Source organism: Pterocles gutturalis, unplaced genomic scaffold (genome assembly GCF_000699245.1).
Source record: "Pterocles gutturalis isolate BGI_N339 unplaced genomic scaffold, ASM69924v1 scaffold26351, whole genome shotgun sequence".
Taxonomy (NCBI): Eukaryota; Metazoa; Chordata; class Aves; order Pterocliformes; family Pteroclidae; genus Pterocles; species Pterocles gutturalis.
Genome location: NW_010106411.1, coordinates 1,841 through 27,824, shown reverse-complemented (window position 1 = coordinate 27,824; position 25,984 = coordinate 1,841). Strand labels below are relative to the sequence as shown.

Below are 25,984 nucleotides of genomic sequence, written 5' to 3'. Positions count from 1 at the left end.
ATAATTTGCCTGGTGGAGCAGTACTACCGCATGCAGAGAATGAGCTGGCTTAGCTTGCCACATTTTAGGCAAGAAGTGTGTGTGAGAATTAACTGTATAGGACCAAAGGGCAAGCCTGTATTCAGTGAAAAATGCCTCCTCTTACCTGAGTGCTTGTAAAGAAAATCTGATCACTTAAATACAACTTCATACTAAGACTTTCTTCTTATTTATGTTCTTTGCAAAGTTTTTCCAATTAGGGATCAGTTTTCTGCTAAAAGAAAGATTGTCCAAAGAAAACATTTAGGCTTTTGGGGAAATTTCCCACATAAATGGTAGAACTGTTCCTTCCAAGGATTCTGCGTTCATCCCTGCTTGAACAAACTGAGCTAGTATTCTGAAAGTAAACAATTTTATTTTTAGCCATTGTGTTTTCTCTGAAGGGTACTTGGCTTTAGGCAGCAAAGTTTCTGACACCCCAACATGCTGCAGAGGCATTAAGACCTGGCTGTAGACGCTGCCCTTGGAAGTGTAGCCCTGTCTGGTTGTGTATTAGAGAAGTGGGGAGGTCTGGGCTCCCTAAAAATGGATAGTAGCATGAAGTTAGCTAGCGAGAGATCTCCAGGAGGTTTTTCACAAAGACAGGAGTTTAACAACTGCCTGACTGTGAGCGCACTGCATCCCATCGGAATGTATTTCTCTCAACTGAGTATACAGGATGCTGAAAGTTAGGCAGTATAAATGCTCTTTTTTCCTCTTTTCTCCTCAAGATTCCCCAAGCTCCATATGTTTCCTATGTTCTAGCTGAATCTGCAACTGTCACTCTTTATTCTGGTCTTGCGGATGGCGTGCAGCTCAGGTTCGCTCCCACTAAAAGCAGTAGGGTGGCATGTTTGGTACTGAAGAGTTGTGTTGCCTCTGAGGCCTGGGAGATGCTCTGGATGACAAACTGAAGAGCTCGATCTGTACGGCTGAGATGGCAGCAGACATTCCCTGGGGCAGTTTCTCACAGTGCAGCTGGGTCTCATTTTCTGTAATTTTTTCCTTCCCCTTGTTCGGACATCTAACACTGTCCTTCTGCCTCCTGTGCCCTATTCCTCTTTCCTTTGTGTTTACTGACTTGGGATCTAGAAGCTAAGGCTGGTATAAAACTATCTCTAATCAGAATAAATGCTGTAGTGCAGACAGGGAGCATTTTGTTTCATCACTTTCAGTATTATCCATTATTTTTGCTTTTTTTCCTGGAGGGGGAGGCATGATCTCCGATTTCTGTAGCATGCACCATTCTGTATTCTGACAAGTTAATCAAAAGTCAGGATACTAAATGAGCAATCAGTTGAAATGTGCTGAATCACTGTCACCTTTAGTCTACGTTCATAGACAGCATTTTCCTTTTTTAGCTTAGCCTTCAATTGAATCTGGCAATTCCTCAGTCTGTTTGCCTTAAAAGACTTATTAGTCTGACGCAGGCACTAGAGGCAATCCGTTACCAGCGCTCCTCTGCAGGCTTGTGGAAAAGACCTTGCTGGTTCCATAGTCCCATGCATCTTGTTTTCTGAGGGTTTTTTTCACCTTTCAGGTGAAGAGTTTCTAGAGTTAACCTAGATGGGAGTTCTCCTCCTGAAACTCGAGAAAAGTGTCTATCCAGCGTGCCGCTGGGAACGCACTGACAAACAGCATCTGAGTCACTGGGAAATTGTTTTTCATTAATTGTCCTTCTTTGTTTTGATTTGGTTTGGGTTTTTTTTTTTTTTTTTGGAATACAGGAGAGGAAGCATCTTTAATCCATGCTGATAAACCTGTCATTTCATTAGAGGAGTTGCTTCCTAATCAGCAGCTTCAAGCAAGGATTACAATAATTATGTGGGAAGAAATGCAGTTGAGAGAATTGCATTTCGAGACGCCTTCCTTCAAGGCATGCAGGCAGGTGCCTCCTCGTCGCTTGCGCACATGGTGCTGCTGTGAAGCCAGAGCCAGGGAACTGCTGCTTCTGTCTTGGAGAAAGGTCTCAGGAGGAGAGAGAGAGAACCTTGAGTGATGGTTAGCAGAGAAATGCAGCAGGTGGAAGGAAAGCACCCAGACTCAGGAGAGCTTTCTGATCCGCAGTGAATGGCCTGTTCCGTGTTGGGTTTCACTGCTCTAATGGATGCTCTCTGTTTATTGCTGCTTGTCTTCTATAAAATTTGACGCCAACAAGCTGCTCAAGAGAGCAGCACATTGCAAGCAAGCTCTGAAAGAGGCTTAAATTGCTTGTCCAGGCTCCAGTGAAATTAGAGCAATATACCATACACTGCAATTGCAGGTTGATGAACTTAATAAAATGTTATGATCCAAACATCAGTTTGTATGTTTGGTTTTTTTTTTTTTTTGCTTTTTCCCTCCTTGCAGAATTTCCTTCGCTGCCAGAACAACAAGACAAATTACAATTTGGTCTGCGAGACGCTGCAGTTTCTGGACTGTATCTGTGGAAGCACAACTGGTGGACTTGGACTTCTTGGTCTGTACATAAATGAGAAAAATGTAGCACTGATCAACCAGACTCTGGAAAGTTTGACCGAGTACTGTCAGGGGCCTTGCCATGAAAACCAGGTAATACATCCAGACCTGTCAAAAGCATTTTTTTGCTCTGCTGGGCGTGGCTCTCAGTCTTACGGACTTGTGTTATATCTTACAATGCTGCTCACTTTATTTGCCCTACAAAGGGGGTTTAGTTTTGTTTGTTGCTTTGGTTTTGTGTTTTTTTTTTTTTCCCCCCCTAATAAACTCAATCAACTTCTCTTTCTCAGGGCCCTCTCTGAGGAGCTGAACCACTCAAAGCAGTAGAGATTTTTCTGCTTTGCTAAGATTTGTTTTATTAGACTTGACAGACAGGGAGAGTGGGGAATTTTTGTACTTGAAATACTTTATAGTAAAAATATTGCTAAAACCAAGCTCTGTTGCAAATGAGGCCAGAAATGTGGCTCCCCAGCCTGACAGGGAGAAGGCTGAGCTCTGTAGCTTCATTAATGAGGGTGATAACCATGGGGCTGAAGTTGTTTTCAGACATAGTCTTGTGGGTAGAACCAGGTGCGTGTCCCTGCCAACTGTTCCTGTGCTTGTGCAGGGACTTGGTGGTGGTTCCCCGTGAGTGTGGGTTGGTTCCTGGTGAGGACCACCAAGTGTCTGCTGGGGCGTGAAGCAGCCTCTGTCCAGCACCCCGAAAACCAAGCTGAGTGTCAGTCATCTGTTCTGAGCAGGATTAACTGTTTGAAAACAAGCTTGGTGGTTTCAGTCACCATGTTAGTGGGAAGGCACAACTGAATAACGACACTGGTCCTGTCAGAGCAGTTTCTGACCCACAGCTGGGCTTGGTCTACTCTGTGCCTCGAAGGTTGAACAATCAGCAAGGAATATGAGAAGGTAATTGGTTTGCATAACCAGGAGTTTTTAGGTGGTTGGGAATGACAGTTTGCTCCAGTGGGAAGGATTGGGGGCAAGGGCTGCTGTGCTGCTTGGCCATGCTTGTCCCCTTCACCACACCGCCGTCCCGCAGGTTGTACAGCCGTGTCTTAGAGCCGCACCACCCATTAGTCAGGTCCGTTCTGCCTTTGGGCTGAATGTGACTCTTGCTAGAGCTGTTTCAATGAGTCCAGCGAAGTCTGAGGTCTAGAATAAACCATGCTAAAGAGATGGCTGTGCATGTCAGTTCATAACCAAGAGTTTCTCTCCATAATAAGGACCAGGTGGAATAACCACCTTTAGAGATGGGTATGCATCTTTACAGTGGAACTCAACCGCAGCAGGGATCTGGATTTTGATGCTAGCAAGCTACTGTCGGCTTGTGTGTTTTAGTTATTGCCATTCTAAAAGCAGGGTTAAAGGGTAAGCAAGAAGGTTATGGAAATTCACATTCTTTGGTTAGAAAGGATTGAAGTAGGTGTTAATTGGCACATCTAAAATAAACAAAACTCCCCCTAATCTTAGCAAAACAGTGTTCTTCCTTAGCTATGTGTTCAGCCCGGACACTTTGGCATGTAAATACTTCATTTATCAACTGTGTTGCTTTCTGCTTCCTGAGGCTGGGTGGTTTCAGTAGGACGTGCCATGGCTGATGATAGGAAAAGCTTGAAACAAAATGCCTTAATCGCTTGTTATTCCACTGATGGGAGTTTTCTGTTCAGTTATCCATCTCTAACAGCTTCCAGGGTGATCAAAGAGGTGACTCTTCTGGCTGGGTCACCAGGCTAGGCTGCATTTTTAGTGTAGACAATTTGTGAAGTTTGATTAATTTTCTTTGGACAGAACTGCATTGCTACTCATGAGTCCAATGGTATTGACATCATCACAGCGTTAATTCTCAATGACATCAACCCTTTGGGGAAGAAGAGGATGGACCTTGTGTTGGAGCTGAAGGCAAGTGAATATTTTCTGTGTTCCACGTTATAACAGTAAGATGAAATATAATTTTATTGTTGGAATTATGTGGGTGTTTATTATATCGCAATGTTCATAAGTGCCAAAAAATTACATGCTTCAACAAGCTGGAGACAGTGCCCAAAGATTGTTTGTCACAGGTATTTCATCTTTTGAATGATAACATAGAGCCACCAGTTTTCAGATGGGAGGGATGCAGGCAGTCATGATATGCTGAGGAATCCTAAAATAATTTCCTGTTAAAAATTTAAAGCTGATGAAAACTTTTCCAGTGTTGGTGAGCTTTTATATCTACAATGGAAGTAAAATTTCTCGTGCTACATCTAGTTTCCTAATAGTTTATTGCTGTTGTTTAATCAGTTGGTGTTTAGTCATCAGGAATTTTTTTAGGGCTGTTCATATTAATGTTGAAATAATTAGCCCTGCTGCTGGTTTCAGAATACACTAGCAGGTTGTCTTCTAGCAACAGTAGTCAGAGGGTACTCCTGCTTCTCAGCATATGGTTTAGAAATATTTCTTTTTTGATTTATTGCCCTGTCCTATAGTGCAGTGTCTAGTTGTTTTCCGTTGCCGACTCACACCATTATTATGGGTAATGTGGGTTTTTTATTGTTCTAAATAAAAAATGCTTTTAGACTCAATTAGCATTATACTTCAAAATTAAATAGTTTTATTGGCTTTTATTGTCAGTCATGATGGATTTTAATCTTAATTGTTCGTGTTAAAGTAGTCTGGTGCCTTGTGGTAGTTTCCCATTTCCTCCCTCTGTTTCTTGGCATGAGCAGGTCACAGAGTAATTTTCATCTAAAAGCAGTGAAGCACGTCTCGGTCTCCAGCCTTGGCTGTCCTTTGATTTAATCAACAGTATCTTGAGTAAAGCTGAGCTGAACCATTTTGGAGTTGAGAGCTTGTAGTAATGCTGCAGTATCTTTAAAACAAAATAAAATCATACACACAATCTTGAAACCTATGCGTTTTAGAAATCTGAACCCTCGGTTGGGTTAATTTGATGTTCCCCAATAAGTAGGAAATAAACTGATTAAAAAAATACTACTAAGTTGTGTATCTCAATAATTAGAGGAGAGGGGAGGTGAGGCTGTCAGAGTCCTGCAGTAGGTTGGCTGGGAGGCTCTGCCTTGCCTGCAGCTCATATTTGTAGAAACAAGGTATCGAGGTATCTTGAGCCCTTCTGGACAGCAGGGACTCAAGCTGGATACCCTCCTTTTTTGAATCCTGGCAGTTGATGGCCACTGTTCTTCCATCCCTGCAGAACAACGCTTCGAAACTGCTCTTGGCGATCATGGAGAGTAGGCACGACAGCGAGAATGCGGAGAGGATCCTCTACAACATGAGGCCCAAAGAGCTGGTGAGTCCTTGGGTCACTCTGAAACTCCCAACTCCCTTCGAGCCACGTAGAGTGGCACTGGGGAGACTGGTGTGGCCGCATCTATCCCTGAGGTGCTGCAGAGGTTTGTGCATGGATTGCTGCCAGCTGGAAGACCTTTCCAGGATTTGGTTCTATGAGTGCAAAATTAGATCAGATATTAGGAAGAAATGTTTTCCTGTGCGGGTGGTGAGGCAGTGGCCCGGGTTGCCCAGAGAAGCTGTGGATGCCCCATCCCTGGAGGGGTTCAAGGCCAGGCTGGATGAGGCTTTGAGCAACCTGGGCTAGTGGGAGCTGTCCCTGTCCATGGCAGGGGGGTGGAACTCAATGGTCTTTAAGGTCCTTTCCAACCCAAACCATTCTGTGACTCTCTAATATCCACAGGGGATGGGCCTATCTAGTTCCCAGGCAGCAAAAGCGATTAGAGAAGCCATGCGGAATGCTACAGAGGAGGCATTCGGCATCGTGTGTAAGGCAGGGAATGCACATCATCTGAGGCTTTGAAATCCATGTGCAGAAGCCATTTGCACAAGAGACAGAAAGAAACAAAAATTTCTTGTGGCCTAAAAGCTGCTCAGTAGACTCCAGCAGGCTTTTGGGCTGGTTAATGTGCTAACTGATGAAAACACAAACAGGAGATTCAAAGTACAGCTGAAACAGAGCCGACTTGTCTCAGTGCATGTAGCTATGGCGGAGGTCGGAGGTCAGAATGTGGTGCAGCGGGGGTGGCCCAGAATATATTAGCTAGAGGGGAACGTGAAGCTTCTTGTGTTGACGAGCTGAGCTGAAAGGTGCTGAGTTCAGGTCTCCTGTTTTATCCCAGATGTTGAGAAGCCTGCTGACCTCTTGAATGTACAAACCTGGCTCCCCTTCACCCCCGTGAGAGTGCCAAATGTATGCTGGCCTTAGCAAATGTCAGCCCTCAGCCTGAGCTGTCTCTTCACTGGACTGTGTCTCTCTTTCTAGGTGGAAGTGATAAAGAAGGCTTATCTGCAGGGAGAGGTAGAATTTGAGGATGGAGAGAACGGGGAAGATCTTGCGGCATCTCCAAGGAATGTGGGGCACAACATTTATATATTGGCTCACCAGGTAGAATTTCACCTACAGCTTTTGTAGCACCAAATGGCACAAACTGAATAGCAAGAGGTCTGCTTTGCACTGGAACTATTTTAATCCTTCACCTCTGAGACAAACTCACTGCATGTTCTCTTTTTATCACACCAGTTCCAGTCCTTAAAGAATCAGAAAAGAAAATTCTGTAACAGAAGAAAATTTTTGGAGTTTTCTTTTATAATGGGAAGCAGGCAGGCTCTTGGTCAAGTTTCTGAAGACACGTGATTCAAGTTCTTGGCAGTACTGGGGAGCAATGTATTATTTTTCAGCTGTATCAAAGGTTACTTTATATTCCCAAAGAAGTTCTACTCATGGGTCACTTAAACTGTAAGCGGAAATCTCGCTCTGCTTTTATAGTTCTTACCACATTGGGTCTCACGTCATCTATGTTGGAGCCAGTCAGGTTCATTGTATTGATACAATGTGGTGTTTAAAAGGTAAAAGACCAAGGAAAAAATATCTAAATCTTCTTAATATATTGATGCTTCACGTATCACTCCATTAGAGAGTCCTTGTTCCTTTTGCATCTGAGAAGAAAACCCATCATTATGCTCTAAGATGAATTTGGAGCATCCAGAAGCATTTTTGGAGCTGTGCTCTGTGCATCTGCTTTTCAATTAATGCAAATTTTCCCTTCTGTCCCTGCCGAGATACTTGTGTGATTCACACACCTTTGAATCAGGGTGGGTGTAGAAGGATAGACCTAGACTGAATGTGAATGTTCAAGAAGCTTCCCAAGTCAGGCAAAGGGTGGGAGAGGATAAAAGAGGAGTATAACATGGATATTAAAAAAATACATATTTGAATCATTCTGACTTGCTCCCAGAATAGAGCTGCAGGGTGTCTGGTTGGAATAGAACAAGCCTTCTGTCAACTTTGCCCTTTCTTAGCAGCTGACTGCATGCTATTTTTTTTATGCCAAAAATCAGAAATTTAATATCATAGAGAGACATCTGGTGTCTCCCACTCCCTTTGCATTCCTGTATTTTAGTTGGCTCGTCATAACAAAGAGCTGCAGAACATGCTGAAGCCGGGAGGTCAGATAGAGGGAGACGAGGCTCTGGAGTTCTATGCCAAGCACACGGCGCAGATTGAGGTACGGGGAAACCGGTGGCTGCCGGGAGGTGTGTGTGGGGGGAATGATCTGCTGCCGAAAGAGCTGCTTGGAAGAGAAGCGGTGGAGTTAAACACCAGTTACATTATACAGGATATTTTGATTGAACTGACTACCTGTGTGTGGACTGTCATCTTTGACATAAGAATATACGTGTACTTATTTTTTTATTTTATTTTTTGACAGCCGCTGGGGGGGAGCTATTTTTGAGCTGTCGTGTGGGCTTTAAGATGGAGCTGAGCAGAGCTGTGTTGGCAGGAGGAAGTGTAACTTCGCTTCTGTTACATTTTGGCCGGTACTATTGCTGAATCCATAAAGTTAGTGATAGCTTTTGCCATTCTGACTGCATTAAAATGACAGTTTGGCCTGATGTGCAATCTAAGAAGCTTTTTAAAAGTAAAACATGCAGAAAAATTGAGGGTTCACTGAACTCTCTAATAAGCAATATAAGTATAACTATTATTCCTCATACTTGCCTGTGCAATGTGTGGCTAAAATTTGCTCAGATTCCTGAACTGGGTGACCAGGTTGCTCTGAAATTCGGCGCAGCTTTGGTGCAGGGTTCACTTGGCCTCTTGGAAATCCCAGCTAAGAACCATATGGCCAGGATAAGACCACAGCATAGAAATGATCAATCTTGGAGCTAATGTGGGCCTGCTTTGAAAGGTAAATTAAATTAAGTCTCTGTCAAGCTGCTGTTCTACAGAAATGTGTCCAAGTTTCTACATGTAGCTGGTTTGAAAGGTGCAGGTGGAAAAGGAGACGAACCAAGAAATAAAAGCATTTAAAAACTAGGAAGAACTCTAATAAGGCCACTGTTCAGATTGTCAGGTCAGACCGTACCATGGAGCAAATCGTCTTCCCCGTGCCCAGTATATGTGAATTCCTCACGAAGGAGTCCAAGCTGCGGATATATTATACCACGGAGAGGGATGAACAAGGCAGCAAGATCAACGACTTCTTCATGAAATCAGAAGACCTCTTTAATGAGATGAACTGGCAGAAGAAATTGCGAGGTAGGTTGCTGTTGGCAGTGTGGTTGCGTGGAGCATTACCAGCAGAGCGCTGAGGTCAGGTTTTTGGAGTTTGAAACGTTCACTCAGTAGCAGATGGTTCCCCAGTGTGGCAGCAACCTTGATAATTGTTTGAAGGAGTTTGCTCCTCTGCACGATGGCAATCTGCTGTAATGAAGGCAAGAGCAATATGGACCAACTGGAGGGGATCCAGGGGAGAGTGGTAAGAAGGATCACAGGTCAGCTTTTTTAAGATCCAACAGGAAGGAACAAATTTGTGGAGGTTTAGCTTAAATGAGAAGGCATTTGGTGGCAGAGAGAAATGGAGAGGACACAGCTGAAGAAAGCAGTGCTCTGTTCTTCCCTGCACTGGATGCACAAAGCAGTTCCCTTGCATTGCAAGGAGGAGGAAGGCTGGGTAATGCAGCGTGGGTTTCTGGCATCTCCAGCAATGGAGGTATTCAGGAACAGGTTAAACATGCATTTTCCAGTAACAGTAAAAGTAGAGTTCATCCTGTCTTTGGGCAAGGAATAGGTAGGCAGACATGCTAATTAAGTTTCTTCTGGCCCTGTGATGCTAAAATACCTGAAAGCGAGCATTTTCAAGCACTGCTTTTGCCTCTGACATTCCCACTGGGAGCTAGAAAAACTTAGTTATATTTTACTCCATACAGTGCCCCAGTAAACTTTCTAACTCCCTTGCTTAAAATTATTAAAAAAAAAAAATTCTTATTTTGCTCAGGGAGAAATGTTGCATGTGAGACTCAGCTTCAGTGGGCAGTGAGGGGCGGTCAGTATTTATGAACTATGACCCTCTGAAATGTGAGAGATAAAGCAGTTATCTCCTGCTCAAGTCAACATCTACCATCTGATACCACTGTTGTTCCCCAAGCTCGAATCAGCTAAACCCCAGTTATTAGCCCCAGCATGCAGACTGGCCCAGAACCACCCCCTAGAGCAAATGTGAGCGGATTCTTCACAGCTGTGTGCTGCTGTCAGCCACCGAAACCTGCCGGCAATGCCTGGCAATCCACACCAGCGTGGTTAGCAAAGGCTTTCCCCCAGTAGAGACCTTGCAGAAATCAGCGTTGCATATCATAGGAAAAAATTAAGTGAGAAGGGACCCCTTGACCTTCCTCACTGTGACAATTATTTTTCATAAAGTTATTTCCTTTGTTGTAACCTCTGACCATTGCATTTCGCCCTTTCGCTGTGCACCTCCAAGGAAGAGCCTGGACTCTCTCCAGTTTGTTTTTAGGATGCATATGCACAGTTCACACTAGAGCTGCTGATGTGTTGCACATTTGGTAACAGAAACTCAATATTTGCTTCTGATTGTTGGGGTGTATGTATATATATATGTTATATATGTGTATATATATGTTAGTAGATCTTTTAACAGAGTGAAGAATTGTAATCGTATTATTTAAGACTATCAAAGTGGGGTAAAGATAAGACCACCTGAAACTTGGTCATCTCAACTGAAATACTTTTCTTGTGTATGAATACTATCTAGAGTGGAGTTATTTCGACTGAACAATGGATTAGTACTTTTGATTGACAGCATTGAAATCCCCAGGAAGCTGCTTCCTAAAATGCTTTCTAAGAGCTCTACAAGAATATGGGAGCATTTTACATCCTAAACAAATGGGCAACTTTGACAGCTTCTTTATATTCTGTTAGATTTTGTTGTTTAAGTCTAGATTTTTTTAGTTACTTTAATTGTCCTTGAGGCTATCTCCAGGCAAGCTGTGAAAACATCCATAATTAACAACAGACCACACATTGATCAAGATCCACCTGCAGAAGTAGCAAATGTTTTGGTTTTGTTTAAGGAACTGGAATCATTTAGTCTGTCTCCTAATATTCTGGTCTTGTCTGGCCTCTGGGTGATACTAGATGTTTGTACAGTTGTTTCTCACATCTTAAATACAGGTTTGTGTTTTTGAGACGTGACTGGCTGGCAGTGCTTTATGCAGTGCTCGTGTGATACCGCTTACAGTTTATTCGAACCTGAGAAAGACCTTTTTAAAAAGTCTTTTAAAGACTTGTGTGTTTGCTCCTTCAGCTTATGCTGCTAACCCATAATCTAAGCACCATAAGTCTCCCAAAGTCTTAATTAAGAAATTGGAATGAGCCTGCTAAAAGTAGGCAGAAGTGCTGCAAAGGGCAGATAGTCTGTGCCCATCCCCAAAGGAAGGTTTCAAGTAAAACCTGGAACTTGATAATGAACCTCCGTATAACAATTTCATACAAATTAATTCTACATGCTTGCAAATTCTTCCAGTTAAAACAAAATTGAGAATAGAAATAATATAGAAATCAATGCATGGTATATTTGAAACTTTGCTACATCGCATTTCGGTGAGGCTTAATGAGCCTGGCTAATTAGGTGCAATGAAGCTTGTATTCTTGCAGTGACGGGGTACCTTTTGTAGTCCTTGCCTTTGCATTCAGCTGCTCAATACATTGCCTTTTTATGTGCATTTCAACTTGGTATAATGAGGCATTGTGTAATCCTTTTAACCCATTTTTTTTTGCTTAGGATGCTAGAAGAGGTGATTTGCTGAAGAGAGGCGGTGGCTACTGTGAGGCTTAGGATTGCTGCATTCATTAATTTACTCTTCAGCCCCAGAGTTTGCTCATTTTCATCTTTTCCCTGAATTTCACTGAGAGCTTCTTTTCCTTTGCTTTCTGATACCTGTACGTTACCTCCTCCCAACAGACCAAAATGTTCTTTCTTTCCCTTCTTCAAGAGCATTTTTAATAGAATTTTCTTTTTTGCCAGTCTAGATTTCAGGAGCACACAATTTGCTGTACAATAAGCCTGCAAGAGCTAAAATCAGGGATTTTGCCTTGAGGCAGAGGGAGTTACTGTAAGGCAGCTTCTTTGCTGTCCTTGTAGTCTTGTGGTCTGCAACCACTTTGGAAAGTGCATCTTTTTGCTTTCTGTGCCTCTTGCCTCTAGCTGCAGAGGTTATCAAAATTAGGAGTCTTCTCAAAAAAAGTATTTCTACATAATGTTAAAAATGTAAAATGTACAGTTGTTTAACAGTATGCTTGGCTCTGTGCAGATGTTGCAACTCGGTCACTACTCTGGGGCTATAGTGGTCTATTATTAGGTTAAAGTTGTCTTACTTTCTTGGCAGCTAGTCCTAAACGTTTTAGCTTTATTGCTGTGATGCTATGCTGCATTTTGGGTCTTAATTGTCCACCTTGTCCTGTCTTTGCTGCGTTTTTTCTGGCTTGCTGCAGCAGAAAAGAAGTGTGAAGGTGGGCAGCGTCTCACGTAGGTGAGCTGCTGGCAGCAGCGTAACTCAGAGGGATGGGGCTGAAGCTCAACCGTTGCTAACGCGTGCACGTTTTCTTCCTCCTAATTGTTCTTTGTGTGACTCTGGAGTACAAAGGGTATTACTAGGGGAAACCTGAAGTCCTTGACCTCTGCATTTCTGAACTCATGCTGCTGTTAAATCATGTTTGACAATACTTTCCTTTGTAACATGAGTTCTTTGCCTTAAAGCATTCTGTAGGAAACTGGAAGTACCCCAAAGATAAAGAGTAATCAAATAAACTTCAGAATAAGCCATGAATATTACTGCTGTTGATGCTGTGCATCCCTGGAGGTGTTCAAGGCCAGGCTGGATGAGGCTTTGAGCAACCTGGGCTAGTGGGAGGTGTCCCTGCCCATGGCAGGGGGGTTGGAACTGGATGGTCTTTAAGGTCCCTCCCAACCCAAACCATTCTGTGATTCTATGCTGTGCTTTTAGGCAAACTGAAAATAAACTGAGCTTTGGTTAAGATTTATTTTTTTATATAGACCTTTTATTTTTTAAGTGCTCCACTAAAAAGAATTATTTTTTTCTTTTGCAGCTCAACCTTTCCTATACTGGTGTGCTCGCAACATGTCCTTCTGGAGCAGTATTTCCTTTAACCTGGCTGTCCTTATGAACCTGCTTGTAGCATTTTTCTATCCATTCAAAGGAATTCGAGGAGGTACCAATATTTAACATTCAAAAATACGTGAACAAATAAGGTATAATGAGCCAAATTCTGCCCCCCACTTGTGTCTGTGCATCCCTGTTTACTTCAATGGGGGTAGGAGAACAGAAACTGGCTTTTTTTTAATTGCCTTGATTTAAATTGTGCTATTCTCTGGCTTAGTTTTCCTTGAGTCATTTCTAAGGAAAATGTTGAGCTGTGCTTTTTCCTAGGGGGAAAAATTATCAAAGACAGACATCCACCTTTAATTACTTGACTGTTCTACTTTGTTTTAAACTTCTGTAATTAAGTATTGAACTAAAAATAGGAGAAATGTTTATTCGTTGTTTTCCTTGAGCTTGCATTTTATTAAGGTAATTTTCCATAAAACTTTCCTGGTAACTTAGCGCTTCAGGAGTGTTGAGGTGGGGTGAATTAGATTACTCTGTGTTGGCGGGTGAGGGCAAAGGGTCCTGCCTCGTGCTGTTAGAGATCGATGGAGGATACAGAAAAAGAGCCCATCTTCCCTCTGTTACTGTCTCTCCAAGGAGTCCCTGACCCCTGGGAAGCAAGGAGGAGCGTCCCAGCCGTGTCCCCTGAGCGCCCCAGCCGTGTCCCCTGTCTTGGGAGCACCCTGCCGCTCCGAGGTTCCTTGCCATCAGCGGGTAGCAGCTGGGCTCGCTATCGTTTCTGACATAAAGTTTGGGTTAACACATGTGGCTCATGTGGGATTGCACAATCTTGCTGTAAGAGGTCTCATGGAAGTTGTGTTTGATCCAAACAGTGGGTTTGTGCGACAGTGGTGGTTCTTAGAGCCAACTCGATAAATGCTCCCAGGGGAGTCCTGGTGAGATTCAGCTGCTCTGCCTCAGATCCAGCCTCTACCAAGAGACATGCCCCAGGGCAGGTTGAGGGGTGGAGTCATGTCAGCAAGAATCTGGAAATCGGGAGAAATATTCCTGTGAATGTCTCTATCTTGTTTATCACTTGCAAAGCCAGTGTAAAGGAGGTACCCAAGTAAGAGATTTTGCCATGTCCGTGTCAACTGGAGTAAATAAGGAGCCCAGCAGTAAAACCTCCTCCTGGAGAGGGTGATTCATGTTCAAGCCTTCACTTCCTTTTCTTTGAGATTCACAATGCAACAGGGCCAGTTCGATGCTTATCTTTTCTGGTTGAACTTCCCCCTGAACCTTTCTTGCCTTCATTGCTAACTACAGGACCCAAAGACAAGGCAGCTCAAAGATGGAAGTATCCTGAACATAATGAATTTGTCAGCTGAGCTCCACATGTGTGGCATAAAAGCCGCTTCAGCCTTTTTGCAGCTCACCAGTTAATTTAGATGGTGGAGAGACGTAGTTCTGTCCAAGCAGTGTGTTTGACAGCAGCTTGTGCTTGCAGTGGGGTAAAGGCAGTGGGCACGGAAAACTTGCCTTTAGGGGTTCTGCATCCTGATGGAGCCTGTGGGAAGGTACAGGATATTTTAGTCCAAATTCTGGAGAGGGGGAGGAGTTATAGTTACCTTCTGCAACAACAGGCAGTGGTTCCTGTGGCTATACCTGGGGCGACCCGGATCCCCTTCTGGGCAGCAGTTGGTTGGAAGGCTTTAACAAGCATGGGGAACAACTGAATTTTCTGTCTTTGGTTTCAAAGATCACAAGTTAAAATGTAAAAGTCTGTATTTATGCCTGCTAAGAAAGCTGGTATTAAATAAATTTGTTGAGATTACAAGTTGCAAGACATGGTGGGGATCATCTGGCATTTTGAAGATACCCTGCTCTGCATATTTGAAATACTTTATTTCTCGGGTAATATTTGATAAAATGTTTTCCTCTACTACTTACAATCAAAAATACAAAATAAACACGTGTATTTTATATTCTTCTTTAAAAAAAGACTTTTCAAAACAGACCGCTTGGGTGAAGTTGTCAGTGTCTTAAGTTGCCCAGACATGGTGAACTGAACAGCTGGTCAGCATCTGGCTGTAGCAGAAGCTGTAATGCCTCTGACTTGAGGAGCAGAAACAAAGCTGGATGCCTGGAATTCTGTACTGGAAGGGTGAGAATTCACGAGATGGGCAACAGCTGAGGACTTTGTTAACTCTAGTTATTTTTACAGGGCTGCTAGGAGCTGCTGAAACTTGTGAAAGCAAATGTATTTGTGTGCTGTGGATGGCTTTGTAATAGATGGGATGATCCGACACCTGTGCAGGTGCAGGCAGGATCCTTCAGGATCTGCCTCTTGCGGCACTTCCCAAGTCATTCCCCAATGAGCTTCTGCACGTTTTTTTTCTCTCTCTCCTCTCTGTGCTGTTCATTGTTCCCGCTCGGGTGACTCTGTTTTGAGCTCTGCACTTTCTGCTGTTTGACAGCTCCAGTAGCGGTGGCGGTGTCGCTCTGGGATCCCAAACTCCCTTCAGACAGCAGAAACATCTGTTCAACTTTACGCTTATTAAGTTTTAATTTCTATCTATCCTCTGCTGTCTTTATTAATCTACAGTGATTTGGAACAAAATTAAATGGCTGCTCGTGGTAGTCAGATGAGAGTAATATTTCCTAAGCCGCCTGGGTTTGGGTGGGGGGAGAAAAAAGCCCTCGGTGAATTTCTTGCCAGTAAGACACAGCAGTCCTTCAAGTACGTTCTTGCAGATGGGCTGCAGGGTGCTGTGAAATGTGAGGGGTCCTGCCTTTTTGTCTGTTGAGGTACCAGCTGCTTGAAGAAAAGCATTTTTTTAATGTCAGTTTTAAGAAAAAGATATCTCTTAAATTCCACATAAACCCAGGGTAAACGGTACTTTCAGCTGAGTATTTTTTACGGCTCTTTCAGAGAAGTGTATTTTTAGCAACACGGGCTGATGTTATGTAAGCAGAGCATCTCATGGGACAGCCTAAATAGAACCAGAAATAGCAAGAGATGACAAAAACTGGTACAAGGTTTTTGACCAAAAGCGTAATGGGAGAATCTGCTGTGAATCTGGACCTGGAGGAGCGTTGTCTGTCCTTGCCTCCCCATTCAATGCCTCTCCAGAACGCATTGACAAAGTGCCTCTCCTTTTCAGCATTCGAGGTGTATAAGTAATGAACGCTAAAATGAAGAATCCTATAACACTGGCACTTATCATTTGCGTAATGCTTCAGTAACAAGTTTGTAATTAAAATCTGCTGAATTCATTGGGCTCAGATGTTCCACTTACCGCTTTGAAATTAGTAATGTCTGTTCACGAGGCTAAACAATGCTCCACCAAAGATAAGATAAAATTGCATTTATTTGGTTATTTTGGTTTTGTTTGGTTATACAAAGTATTGAGATGGGTTTTGTTTCTCCTCTCCCCTTAGGCACCCTGGAGCCCCACTTGTCGGGCTTGCTGTGGACAGCGATGCTGATATCCCTGGCTATCGTTATAGCTCTTCCCAAGCCTCACGGCATCCGAGCCTTAATCGCTTCTACAATATTACGACTAATATTTTCAGTTGGTTTACAGCCCACTTTATTTCTTCTGGGTGCATTCAATGTAAGTATTGGGTGGGCTTTTTTTGAAGTTCTCTTGCACCTTATGTAGGGGTTTCTTACCTGCTTGTGATGTCAGGCAAAAATAGCCTGGGACATTGTGGTGGAACTGGTGGGAGGAGTAATTCCCTCTTTGGACTGTTTCTAGCAGAAGTGCTTTGCTGTTGTTCATTTAATCCTGGTTCCCCAGGCTGGAGACCTCTAAGGTTTCACTCAGTTTTGCCACAGTCTAGAAATAGCTCCTGCCCCAGCCAGAAATGTAAAGAAGTCTCTGTGACCCTAAAGCACACAGATAGTTGCTCAAACCCGTCTCCCATGCAGTGACTAAGCTGCAGTATTTTCGAGGTTGTGTAAGATGCACTAAACAATGCATTTCCCAAACGCCTGTCTGCAGTCTACCTGCCAGCCCAAAGCTGGCACTAAGCAGTTTTGCTGCAGTAGTGCGTGGACCGAGCATGTAAGCTGAGCCACCAGACAGCTTCATTAACACCCAAACCCGAATACTCACGGTCTCTTGTGGCAAGCGAGCCGAAAGCGTTTCTCTCTGACTGAGTCAGTGGGAGCTGTGCAAAGATGCATCTTCTGAAAGTCTTTGCCTTTATTACAAAGTGCCCAGCTTTCCAGTGCATCACTTAATAGCACTCCTTGTCTTCAAAACACATCATGAGTGCTGTGTGCTGCAGAGGCAGAGCTGCATTGCAAGGGTTGTTGGTGGTAATTGTAGCGTTTAGCAGGTTCCAGGTAAGTCGGAGGCAGCCTGCCTTTGGTGTTGATGGCTGGTGCTACACAGGAGGATTTCTGGGTGCATGAGCTGAGAGTGAATTGCTGAGGGCATGTGGAGCACTTGGTTATTAGCCAGCGATAGGGAGTGTTCCAGAAATGTAAGAGTTGCTGTAGGCTAGAGAGCTACTGGACTGCAGAAAGTGCCATGCTTAGAACAGGGTTTGATTTTTTTTTTTTTTTTTTTTTTTGGAAGGTTTACCTCTCGCACCAGGGAGTTTTTACTTTCTTCTTTAAAACTTAGTCTTGATGCCCTTTTACAACAGTCTGGAGACTGGGGGCAGTGCACAGGTTTTATTAGACGTGTGCAGTTGTAGGTTTGGCTCGCTGTCTCAGCTGTGCAGAAAAGGCAGCAGGAAGGAGGTGGTGACTGTTGTGTAAGAGACAATTCAGCACGGTCATTGATATCATAATGGGGCTGAGTTATCTCACACATATTGTAACTAATACCTGGTTCATCTCTTGTTAGGTTTGTAATAAAATAATTTTTCTGATGAGTTTTGTGGGTAACTGCGGAACCTTCACTAGAGGATACAAGGCAATGATCATGGATGTAGAGTTCCTGTATCACCTGCTGTACCTTCTGATTTGCGCTCTGGGGCTCTTCGTACACGAATTTTTTTATAGTTTGTTGGTAGGTATTCATTTTAACCTTTGAATGGTTTTGTATGTGTTCATAAAGTCCCATCTCAGGCATATCTAGATGTGTCATAACACCACTTGCTTTCTGGTTTACTACTGGGAAGCTGTTGTATGGGCATCCCGTTCAGAACTGCACAAGGGGAGATTCTGCCCGGGAGAAGTTACAGCGGGAGGCTGCGGGACTCCTGCCACACCTCTTCTGCCTGATTTTTTCAGACAAGTGGAGACTCTTTTGTTCTTCTCAAGTATATTGTCCAAGATGTGTTTAAGGTTAAATTTAGTTAAAATTTTTAATTGCAATAAAAGTGCATGCAGTTGCAGTGAAGGTATGTAGCATTCCTCTCTGTGTTGCTCCTCAGGATTCAAAGGTCCAGGTTTTCTAGGATAGATGTGTTGCTTGTGACCCTGCTCTGACTTCCGAGGTAATAAAACAATTTAAAATGTTAGTACAGGTTATGTCAATACCTGGTGAAGGTTTAAGCCTTCTTAAGGTCATACAAGCTCTTACATGCAAAAAAAAAAAAAAAAAAAAAAAAAAAATCATTGAAAAATCTAGCCATAGCAATGTTAGCTGAACAGTTGCACTTTTGGAGTGACCATGCTACGAGGAAGAGACACGCAGTCTTTAAGCTGGTTTACTCTGTTGTTGTCAATAACTATAACAGAATGTCCATGCTTTTTGAGCAGTTGGTTAACTTTGGAGTGTCTCCTTAGCTAGACTGCAGACATCACACGACTGACACAGTGCCTGGCTATGTGTTTTTTCTGTCTGGGGTGGAATTCATCTTGCACCACACAATACTGCTAAGAATCAGCGCTGAAGGAGTATATCTAGTATTGGTGGAGAAAATGTGTCACTTCTAAAGCAAACCTGAAATCCCATTGAGAACACTTTATTTTTATCCCTTTGTTTGATGCTTACTATGTCCCCTGGTAACTGAATTGGTTATTTTCTGTATTTGGGTAGGTCCAGTTTAACAAATACCCGTTCAATCATTGTCAGCCAGCATAGCTAGCAACTTTCCTGGGCTGTGCTAGTGAATTGTCACAGACCCAGGGGAGTTAAAAACAAAGGAAACATCCGTAATGAAATTTAAACAAAGAATTTGGGAAAAATAATGCACATTTAATTATATATTTAGTAAACTAAGACTTAAAGGAAATAGCGAACAGCACTTTGAAATGAGCTATTTCAAGATTGTGATGGGGCAGATAGTACTAAAAAAAAAAAACAACAGTATATGTTAGTAGCTTTATGTTTAAAGCATGTACTGTGCTATATAGCACTTGAGGAAGAAGTGCCTGCTCTCAACCTAGGTAGGGACTTCTTCCCGTGCTGCTGCTTGGGACTGGAGTCTGTGAAGTGCAGCTGACGAGGAGGATACATCTGCCTCTGTTCTTCATGTTTCAAAGTGCATGGCGCACGACTGGTACAGTGGAGGTGATGGAGCTCATCCTCACCCCCGTATTTTTCTTTGACAATATGCTAAATTTCAGATAACTATAAAAAGGTGTAAAAAATGTGCTTTAAATGCTCTTTAAAACATCAGGTTGGTATTGCTAACATGCCACCTCATGTTGTGCCAATATTTGGCATGCCACCGGTAGTATTGGTAGTATATGTGCAAAACAGCATTTGCTTCTTTTTGTTGTTCCCCAGCTCTTCGACCTGGTGTACCGAGAAGAGACCTTGCTGAACGTCATCAAGAGCGTCACTCGCAATGGGCGTTCCATCATCCTGACTGCTGTGCTCGCTCTCATCTTGGTCTACCTGTTCTCTATCGTGGGGTATCTCTTCTTCAAAGATGACTTTATTCTGGAAGTAGACAAGCTCCCTAACGAAACATTATTACCAGGTTGGTACCAGTGACTCATTTTGATGGTTTGTATTGAAAAAAGTAACAGCCTTTGTTCCCTGGGGTGTGCTGACTGAATGTTTTCCACCTTTTGCAAGACATACTGGTTGCCTCACCAGCTTGACAATTTCTTTCTTACAAAGGACACTGTTGAAATAGAAAATAAAAGTTAAAACCAGTCAAACTGATTGGGGCAAACAGATACCCCAGTATTTTTACAAAACACTGCAATCTGCTGCAGCATGAGGAGGGGTGGGGAGGAGGAACCCCTGGAGATGGCACTTGGGCTCTTCTGCACACGGTTGAGGTTTCTCCCCTCACCGTTTGCTGAAACAGTTGAGATTATCTAATTCCGCTACACCTACTCCCTCCCCCAGTTTAATTGCAAGCAGACTTTAGGTAGGCCATTGTGGAGAAAGCTCCATACTGGGAGAAGTCAGTTCTGCCTCGGTTTACCAGATCTTTACTCTTTATGTTGACTTTTAATGGGGGGGTTTAGTTTCCAGTTAACAAAAATTACTGGTTTATCTGAAATTGCAGACTCAATTTAAATGAAGGGCATCAAAGTGATGCTCCTGTGAAGGAGAGGTTTATCTCTCTAATTCTCGTTTGCTCATAGCTTTATAGACTGTATTAACCTCTTTCAAATACTTGCTACAGTTTAAACTTGGTAGCAGACTTTTCTGTGCTGACCTTGCTTATTGTAAGTTAAAAATTGGTTGGTTTTTTTTCCAACCTGCAGCATCAAGCTATTAACTTAGTGGGTGGGAAGCACAGAAATGAAATTTGTTAGAGGAGGGGCTTGGGGTTTGCCTTGTTCTCTCTTTGACACTTGAGCTATTCAGGCAAGTATTATTTGACATTCCCACTGTTTTTTCCAATTTTACTGCCAACCCTGTGGGAGACCAAAACCTCACTGACCTTATTATTTCACGTTTCCATGCAGCTGGAGAAATGCCAGACATATTACTATGTGGCAGCAGGTTTGTTTCGATACTTGCAAGGCATTGAAAAGCAAGTTTTCAAGGCACCTTCAAAATTCACTGTGCACTAGAATGTAGTAATTTCAGAACAATTTCAATTACTCTCTCAACTTTGCAGCTGATTCAAAATAAATGCACAACTTAGGTCTTTAATTCACAGAAATAAGAATAATTTTATGTTTGAATATAAAGACATTGAATGTGTAAATCAGAAAGTACTTCTAAACTCTAGGATAAGATAGTATTCTAAACCTGCCTAGTAATTGCACACTGAATATGATGGGGTGCCTTAATATCTGAGAAGTAATCTTGCAAAGCATACAAAACGTTAAACTCTCCATTTAATTCATCACCTTCTGTTTTCAGATCGCACGGAACGAGGTGAGACCATGACCGGAGAGTTTCTCTATTCAGATGTATGCAAAGCAGGGAGCAGTGAAAACTGTTCTTCAGTCATTCCTTCAGACCGTAAGTATCTGCCATTGAATTCATAACTCACATTCTGAGTTTTCACACTTTTTCTAGTTAAGCACCTTAAATTAAAAAACATAGTAATTTCTTAAAAAAAACTATTTAATAAATTTGGGAACAAAGCTATGGTGAGACTATCTAACTTGAAATAGGATTATTTTAGGCCAGCAGCATCAATAACATTTGATACATGAAGTGATTAAACTAGAGAAACTTAGAACTAAACCATAGTCTGATAAAACACTCTTTAATTTTCTACATCAATTTGAGAAGGAAGTGATGCAGTTTACCTCTTTGCAAAGTTCATTATTTTAAAACATTAGGCTATTAAATGTGATCTCAGAGGATAACACCCTGTGAAATACAGAGCAGAACATCATCTATCGTCAGCATTATTCTATCTAGCTAACTAAGGAAACTGCTTTTAATATCATGGCAGGAAGTACTCCGTGGATTAAGTAGACAGGGTAGGTTTGGGGGTTTTTGAGATCAAAAAAGTGCATGTGAGATATTACTTGTAGCATAATCACCAGCCTCAGATTGGCTATTGAAATATTTCAGTTTTATTTTCTACAAAATGTAATTTGCTTCTCAGAGATTTATGATGCTGGTTGTGAGAGCCAGACAGAGCATCACTGTTTCTCTTAGAAGTGGAGCTCTTATATGGTGAAGTGTTTCAAAGGTCAATAATGGCCACGAGCCCATGCTCGCAAGAGGAGATGGCTCTGTTTTGCTCAAGTGTCCTCTTTGATAAATGAAGATTCAACATTGATACAAGAATAGCTGCTTTATGCGGCTCTAGGAGGAGTGTGCTGCTTTGTCTTTGTACACTCTGGCTGCAGAAAATAAAACTCCAGGGATGTTTCTGTAATATAAATAATCAGCCTGATATCAGGGTTTTACATGGCCAGGGATATTAATGATGCCCAAATCTTTGGCCATTTCTCTGCTGTCTCGGGTTTTGGGTATTTCTGGATTGCACAGGGATTTGGGCCTTTCTAAGGCTATCTGTGGGAAGGTGGGATCCGCTCATGAGCATTTTTATGATGAAGGGAAAGTCTTGAGACTTCTAATGGGTACAGGGAGGGTATATGAGATTAGGTAATTAATTCTAGCAGTTCTGCAACAGAAACAGTGAAGTTGGAGGCTTCAGCCAGATGAAGAAAGGGTCAAACAGAGTGCATTACTTTTTTAGTAAAATCCTGTTTCCTTAAGCAGGGATATTTTAGCCACTTGAAAAATCCAAGTTGAAGTTGCCATTTTGAGTGCAGCCCAAAGGCTGTGCAATCTGTTAGGCACCAAGGGAGAGTGTAAGAGGCAACACTTTGTCCTCTGAGCTGTCAAAAAGCTCCGATTCTGTATAAACAGGCATCTGGTGATCTGAGCTATGCATGCTAACAGAAATGGAAAGAGATATTTCACCAAGTCAAAGACAGCAGTTCAAGCACAAAAGAAAACTTCTGCTGGTGGGGAGAGGAGGGCAGGCTGGAGCCGGAGCAGGGACCCGCTCCGAGGATCAGCTCTTTGCAAGAGTTAAGGAGGTTTGCAGTGCTGGCTGGAAATCCGGCAGTTTTTACAAAGGGGAGAGAGAGCAGAGAATGAAGAGAATTGTTGAAAAACTGATCTTGCCTTTTAAACGTGTCTTTGCTTGCTGTGTTAATAGAACTGATTGCTGAAGAAATGGAGGAAGAGAATAAAGAGCATACGTGCGAGACGTTACTGATGTGCATTGTTACTGTACTGAGTCACGGGCTCAGGAGTGGGGGTGGAGTAGGTGATGTGCTCAGGAAACCATCCAAAGAGGTAAATTATCACTGCACGGGGGTGGAAGAGTGATAACCATGTAGGGCTGGGGATCTAGTTCTGCTGGGGACACTGTGTGTACTCTTCCTTTAGACAGATGTAGGATACATCGTGGGTAGAAGGGGCCACGCTTTCTCCCTGTGTAATATAGTTCAATCTCTTTATTATCAGATTAAACAGCAGCCAGTTCCAACAAACTTCTGCCCATCCTTTTTTTAGGGCTTGAGGGCTGTCCAGAATGGGGCCCAAAAGAACAGAAATGGTGTAGCCAGCAGAGTCTATTTTGGGAGTTCAGGATGGGAAGAAATCAGATAAATATGACCTCGTGAAAGAGTAACATGGGGTAGCAGAATGAAAAGGCAGTGGGAGGTGATACCATGCTAGTGGCATGAGTTTCTGTGGGGAGCATCACCAGGGAAAGGCAAGATGTGTGAAACAGGGAATGGATGAGAAGATACAGACCGAGATAGGTTGGAGCTGGAACTGGGAAGGGCAGAAGGATGTTGCTTGGAGCCAGCATCAGAGAACCAAGACCAATCAAAACAGGAGGAATTTTTCATAATACCCAAAGCTGCGTACACAGCTGCTGCTTTAGCTGCCCATTTGAGTCTCAGGCTGGCCTCCCTCTGGTCATTCCCCCAAACCACGTTAGGGGCCAAAGGAGCAGTCTTGAAGTGAATGCTTTTCTGTATTGCCTGCAGTTTTGAAGTGTTTTATAGTATTTAGCCTTATTTCCAGCTTGCAATGGTTTAAAAGTTATGTAATTCTTAAAAGTTTGGCACCCAGCTGGCAGGTTGCTTCTGAAAATGGGGGTTAGGTATTTTTGGGTATTCAGGTCCCATGCTAAATGGGTTCTGGGCAGTCCAACTGAATGTCCACATACATGGTTGTTAGCATAAATGAAATGGATACTGTTAAATTCCAGTAAAAGACTTCATGGTCGACACTGGTACTATATTAATATGTAAGCAGATCAGTGTAAGGATAGAATTTGGATGGGCTTGCAGTACAGGGGTGAGGAGAGAACAAATTTCAGCATGTACAAGAGAGGAAAGGACAGTAGAGATCGCACACTGGTAGCTGACTAATTTGGCTTTTCTTTCGGTAATCTTGCATTTTAGTTTCACTTAATGTTTTGAGTTGTAAGTTGTCATTGGATAGCATCAGAAATAGAGCCTCCAACGGGAGGGGTGGTCAGGCAGCTTGCTCTGTTACTGAACTGAGAAGGGCATGGTCAGGGTTAGATGTACACATATTTGGGTTGTTAATTATTAAAATATGTATCTTGCAGGAACCTCTCTTTGCTGCTAGAGTGATATATGATCTGTTATTCTTCTTCATGGTCATCATTATTGTCCTTAACCTGATTTTTGGGGTGATCATTGACACTTTTGCTGATTTAAGGAGTGAAAAACAGAAGAAAGAAGAAATCTTAAAAACTACTTGCTTTATTTGTGGTAAGTGTAGAAACACACTTAAGAATAAGGGGTTACTCTGTCAAAGTCAGAGATAGCTGCAAACTAGCAGGAAATGGGAGTCTTGAGTTACTGGCTGTTCTACCTTGCATTCCTCAGTTGGTTGATATTCGCGGGTACCACGTGCATAGGAGCTTGGCAGCAGGAAGAGATGGGGAATGTATGCTCAGTATACCAGTTTTTTCCTAAAATCCTTAGTGGCTGTTTCTCCTGTGTTTCAAAGAATAGTTTCCTATTGGAATAAGAGACTATTATAAACAGTCATTTCTTTTCCACGGGTGCAGAGTGTGGAGTAGTGCCTGTGAAAGTTTTTCCCATTAATAGATTAGGAATTAAGCAGCCAAGCCCTTTGAGGCTGGTGTGGTTAAATTACGTGGTCATGCAGAAATTGTGTAACACACAGACTGACAGAAAAAACCTTTGCAAGTTTCTGGCAAAGCAAATGTTGCTTTTGGTATCATTTTGCCTAAAAATAGGAGATGCATTATGAAATCCAACAAACTGATTGCGTACGGGGTAGCTACATTTTTAACCAAAAGTTCTGTTATGTGTAAATGTGAGCAGTACTTGTTACACCTTCTTTCCCCTTCTCATTGCATTGTGGCCATTTGTTAGAGTTCCTCCCTGTTACTCAGTGTTTATTTAGAAATGATTGTGCCTGTTAAGTGCAGCAGACTGTAGAAACAAGTTTTGTTCTTAGAGCTCATTTTCTTAGCACCAGTTTGTAAATACTAAGGGTTATATCTGTGTTACTCTTGTAGGCTTGGAAAGAGATAAGTTTGATAACAAGACAGTCACGTTTGAAGAGCACATTAAAGAAGAGCACAACATGTGGCATTATCTGTGCTTTATTGTGTTAGTGAAAGTAAAAGACTCAACAGAATATACAGGACCAGAAAGTTACGTGGCAGAAATGATCAAGGTGAGTTTGGAGTTTTGCTTTTTTTTTCTCTTCTAGATTAGACCAATCTACTGGCATATTTGGTAAATATAGTGCTCTGTATTTTATTTATTCTGTAAACAAAAACTTGGAGTAAGACTTTCTATAATAATAGGCTTAATCTAATGCCTTTCCTTTTAGAAGCATCTTCTAAAGATAATGAACTTAAGATGTACTTGGCAAGATAACTCGATAAAAGATGTGGCGTTGATGGCAGCACATTGCAGCACGCTGCAGACGGATGGTGCAGGCAGGGGCACTCGTGGGAGCCGACACGTGCTGAGCACCGCAGTCACACAGGGATTTGCCTCTGTGTACCTGCAGTTCTCAGCCTCTAAAACGCTCCCGTGTGCAAGCCCGAGGAGGTGGCACTGAGCAGTGACAGCTCGGTAGGCTCTGTGGTTTTAAAGCAGGTGAAGAGAAGCTCTTCTGTTCTGATAACTAGTATTTTAGGGAGAGTATTTTCAAGCTGGTGGAAGTGTCTGAAGTATAACAAACAGGTTATAATCTGTCCCAGTATGAATATCTTCAAGTGA

At 42.6% G+C, this 25,984-nt stretch overlaps 1 protein-coding gene across 1 annotated transcript in view; it reads left to right on the top strand.

Moving 5' to 3' along the window:
- The window catches only part of ITPR1 (inositol 1,4,5-trisphosphate receptor, type 1), a gene marked incomplete at its 3' end in the record, with an annotated part of 143,837 nt that extends 118,407 nt beyond the window's left edge, over positions 1-25,430 (top strand). The window contains exons 45-58 of the mRNA XM_010087777.1: positions 2,368-2,568; positions 4,261-4,371; positions 5,663-5,758; positions 6,743-6,865; positions 7,881-7,985; positions 8,827-9,019; positions 12,887-13,009; positions 16,327-16,502; positions 17,748-17,912; positions 19,581-19,776; positions 21,126-21,227; positions 22,894-23,033; positions 24,325-24,490; positions 25,270-25,430. Of these exons, the coding sequence (XP_010086079.1) occupies positions 2,368-2,568; positions 4,261-4,371; positions 5,663-5,758; positions 6,743-6,865; positions 7,881-7,985; positions 8,827-9,019; positions 12,887-13,009; positions 16,327-16,502; positions 17,748-17,912; positions 19,581-19,776; positions 21,126-21,227; positions 22,894-23,033; positions 24,325-24,490; positions 25,270-25,430 (2,058 nt within the window). The remainder of the gene's footprint in view (positions 1-2,367; positions 2,569-4,260; positions 4,372-5,662; positions 5,759-6,742; positions 6,866-7,880; positions 7,986-8,826; positions 9,020-12,886; positions 13,010-16,326; positions 16,503-17,747; positions 17,913-19,580; positions 19,777-21,125; positions 21,228-22,893; positions 23,034-24,324; positions 24,491-25,269) is intronic.
- Positions 25,431-25,984: the final 554 nt, after the last annotated feature.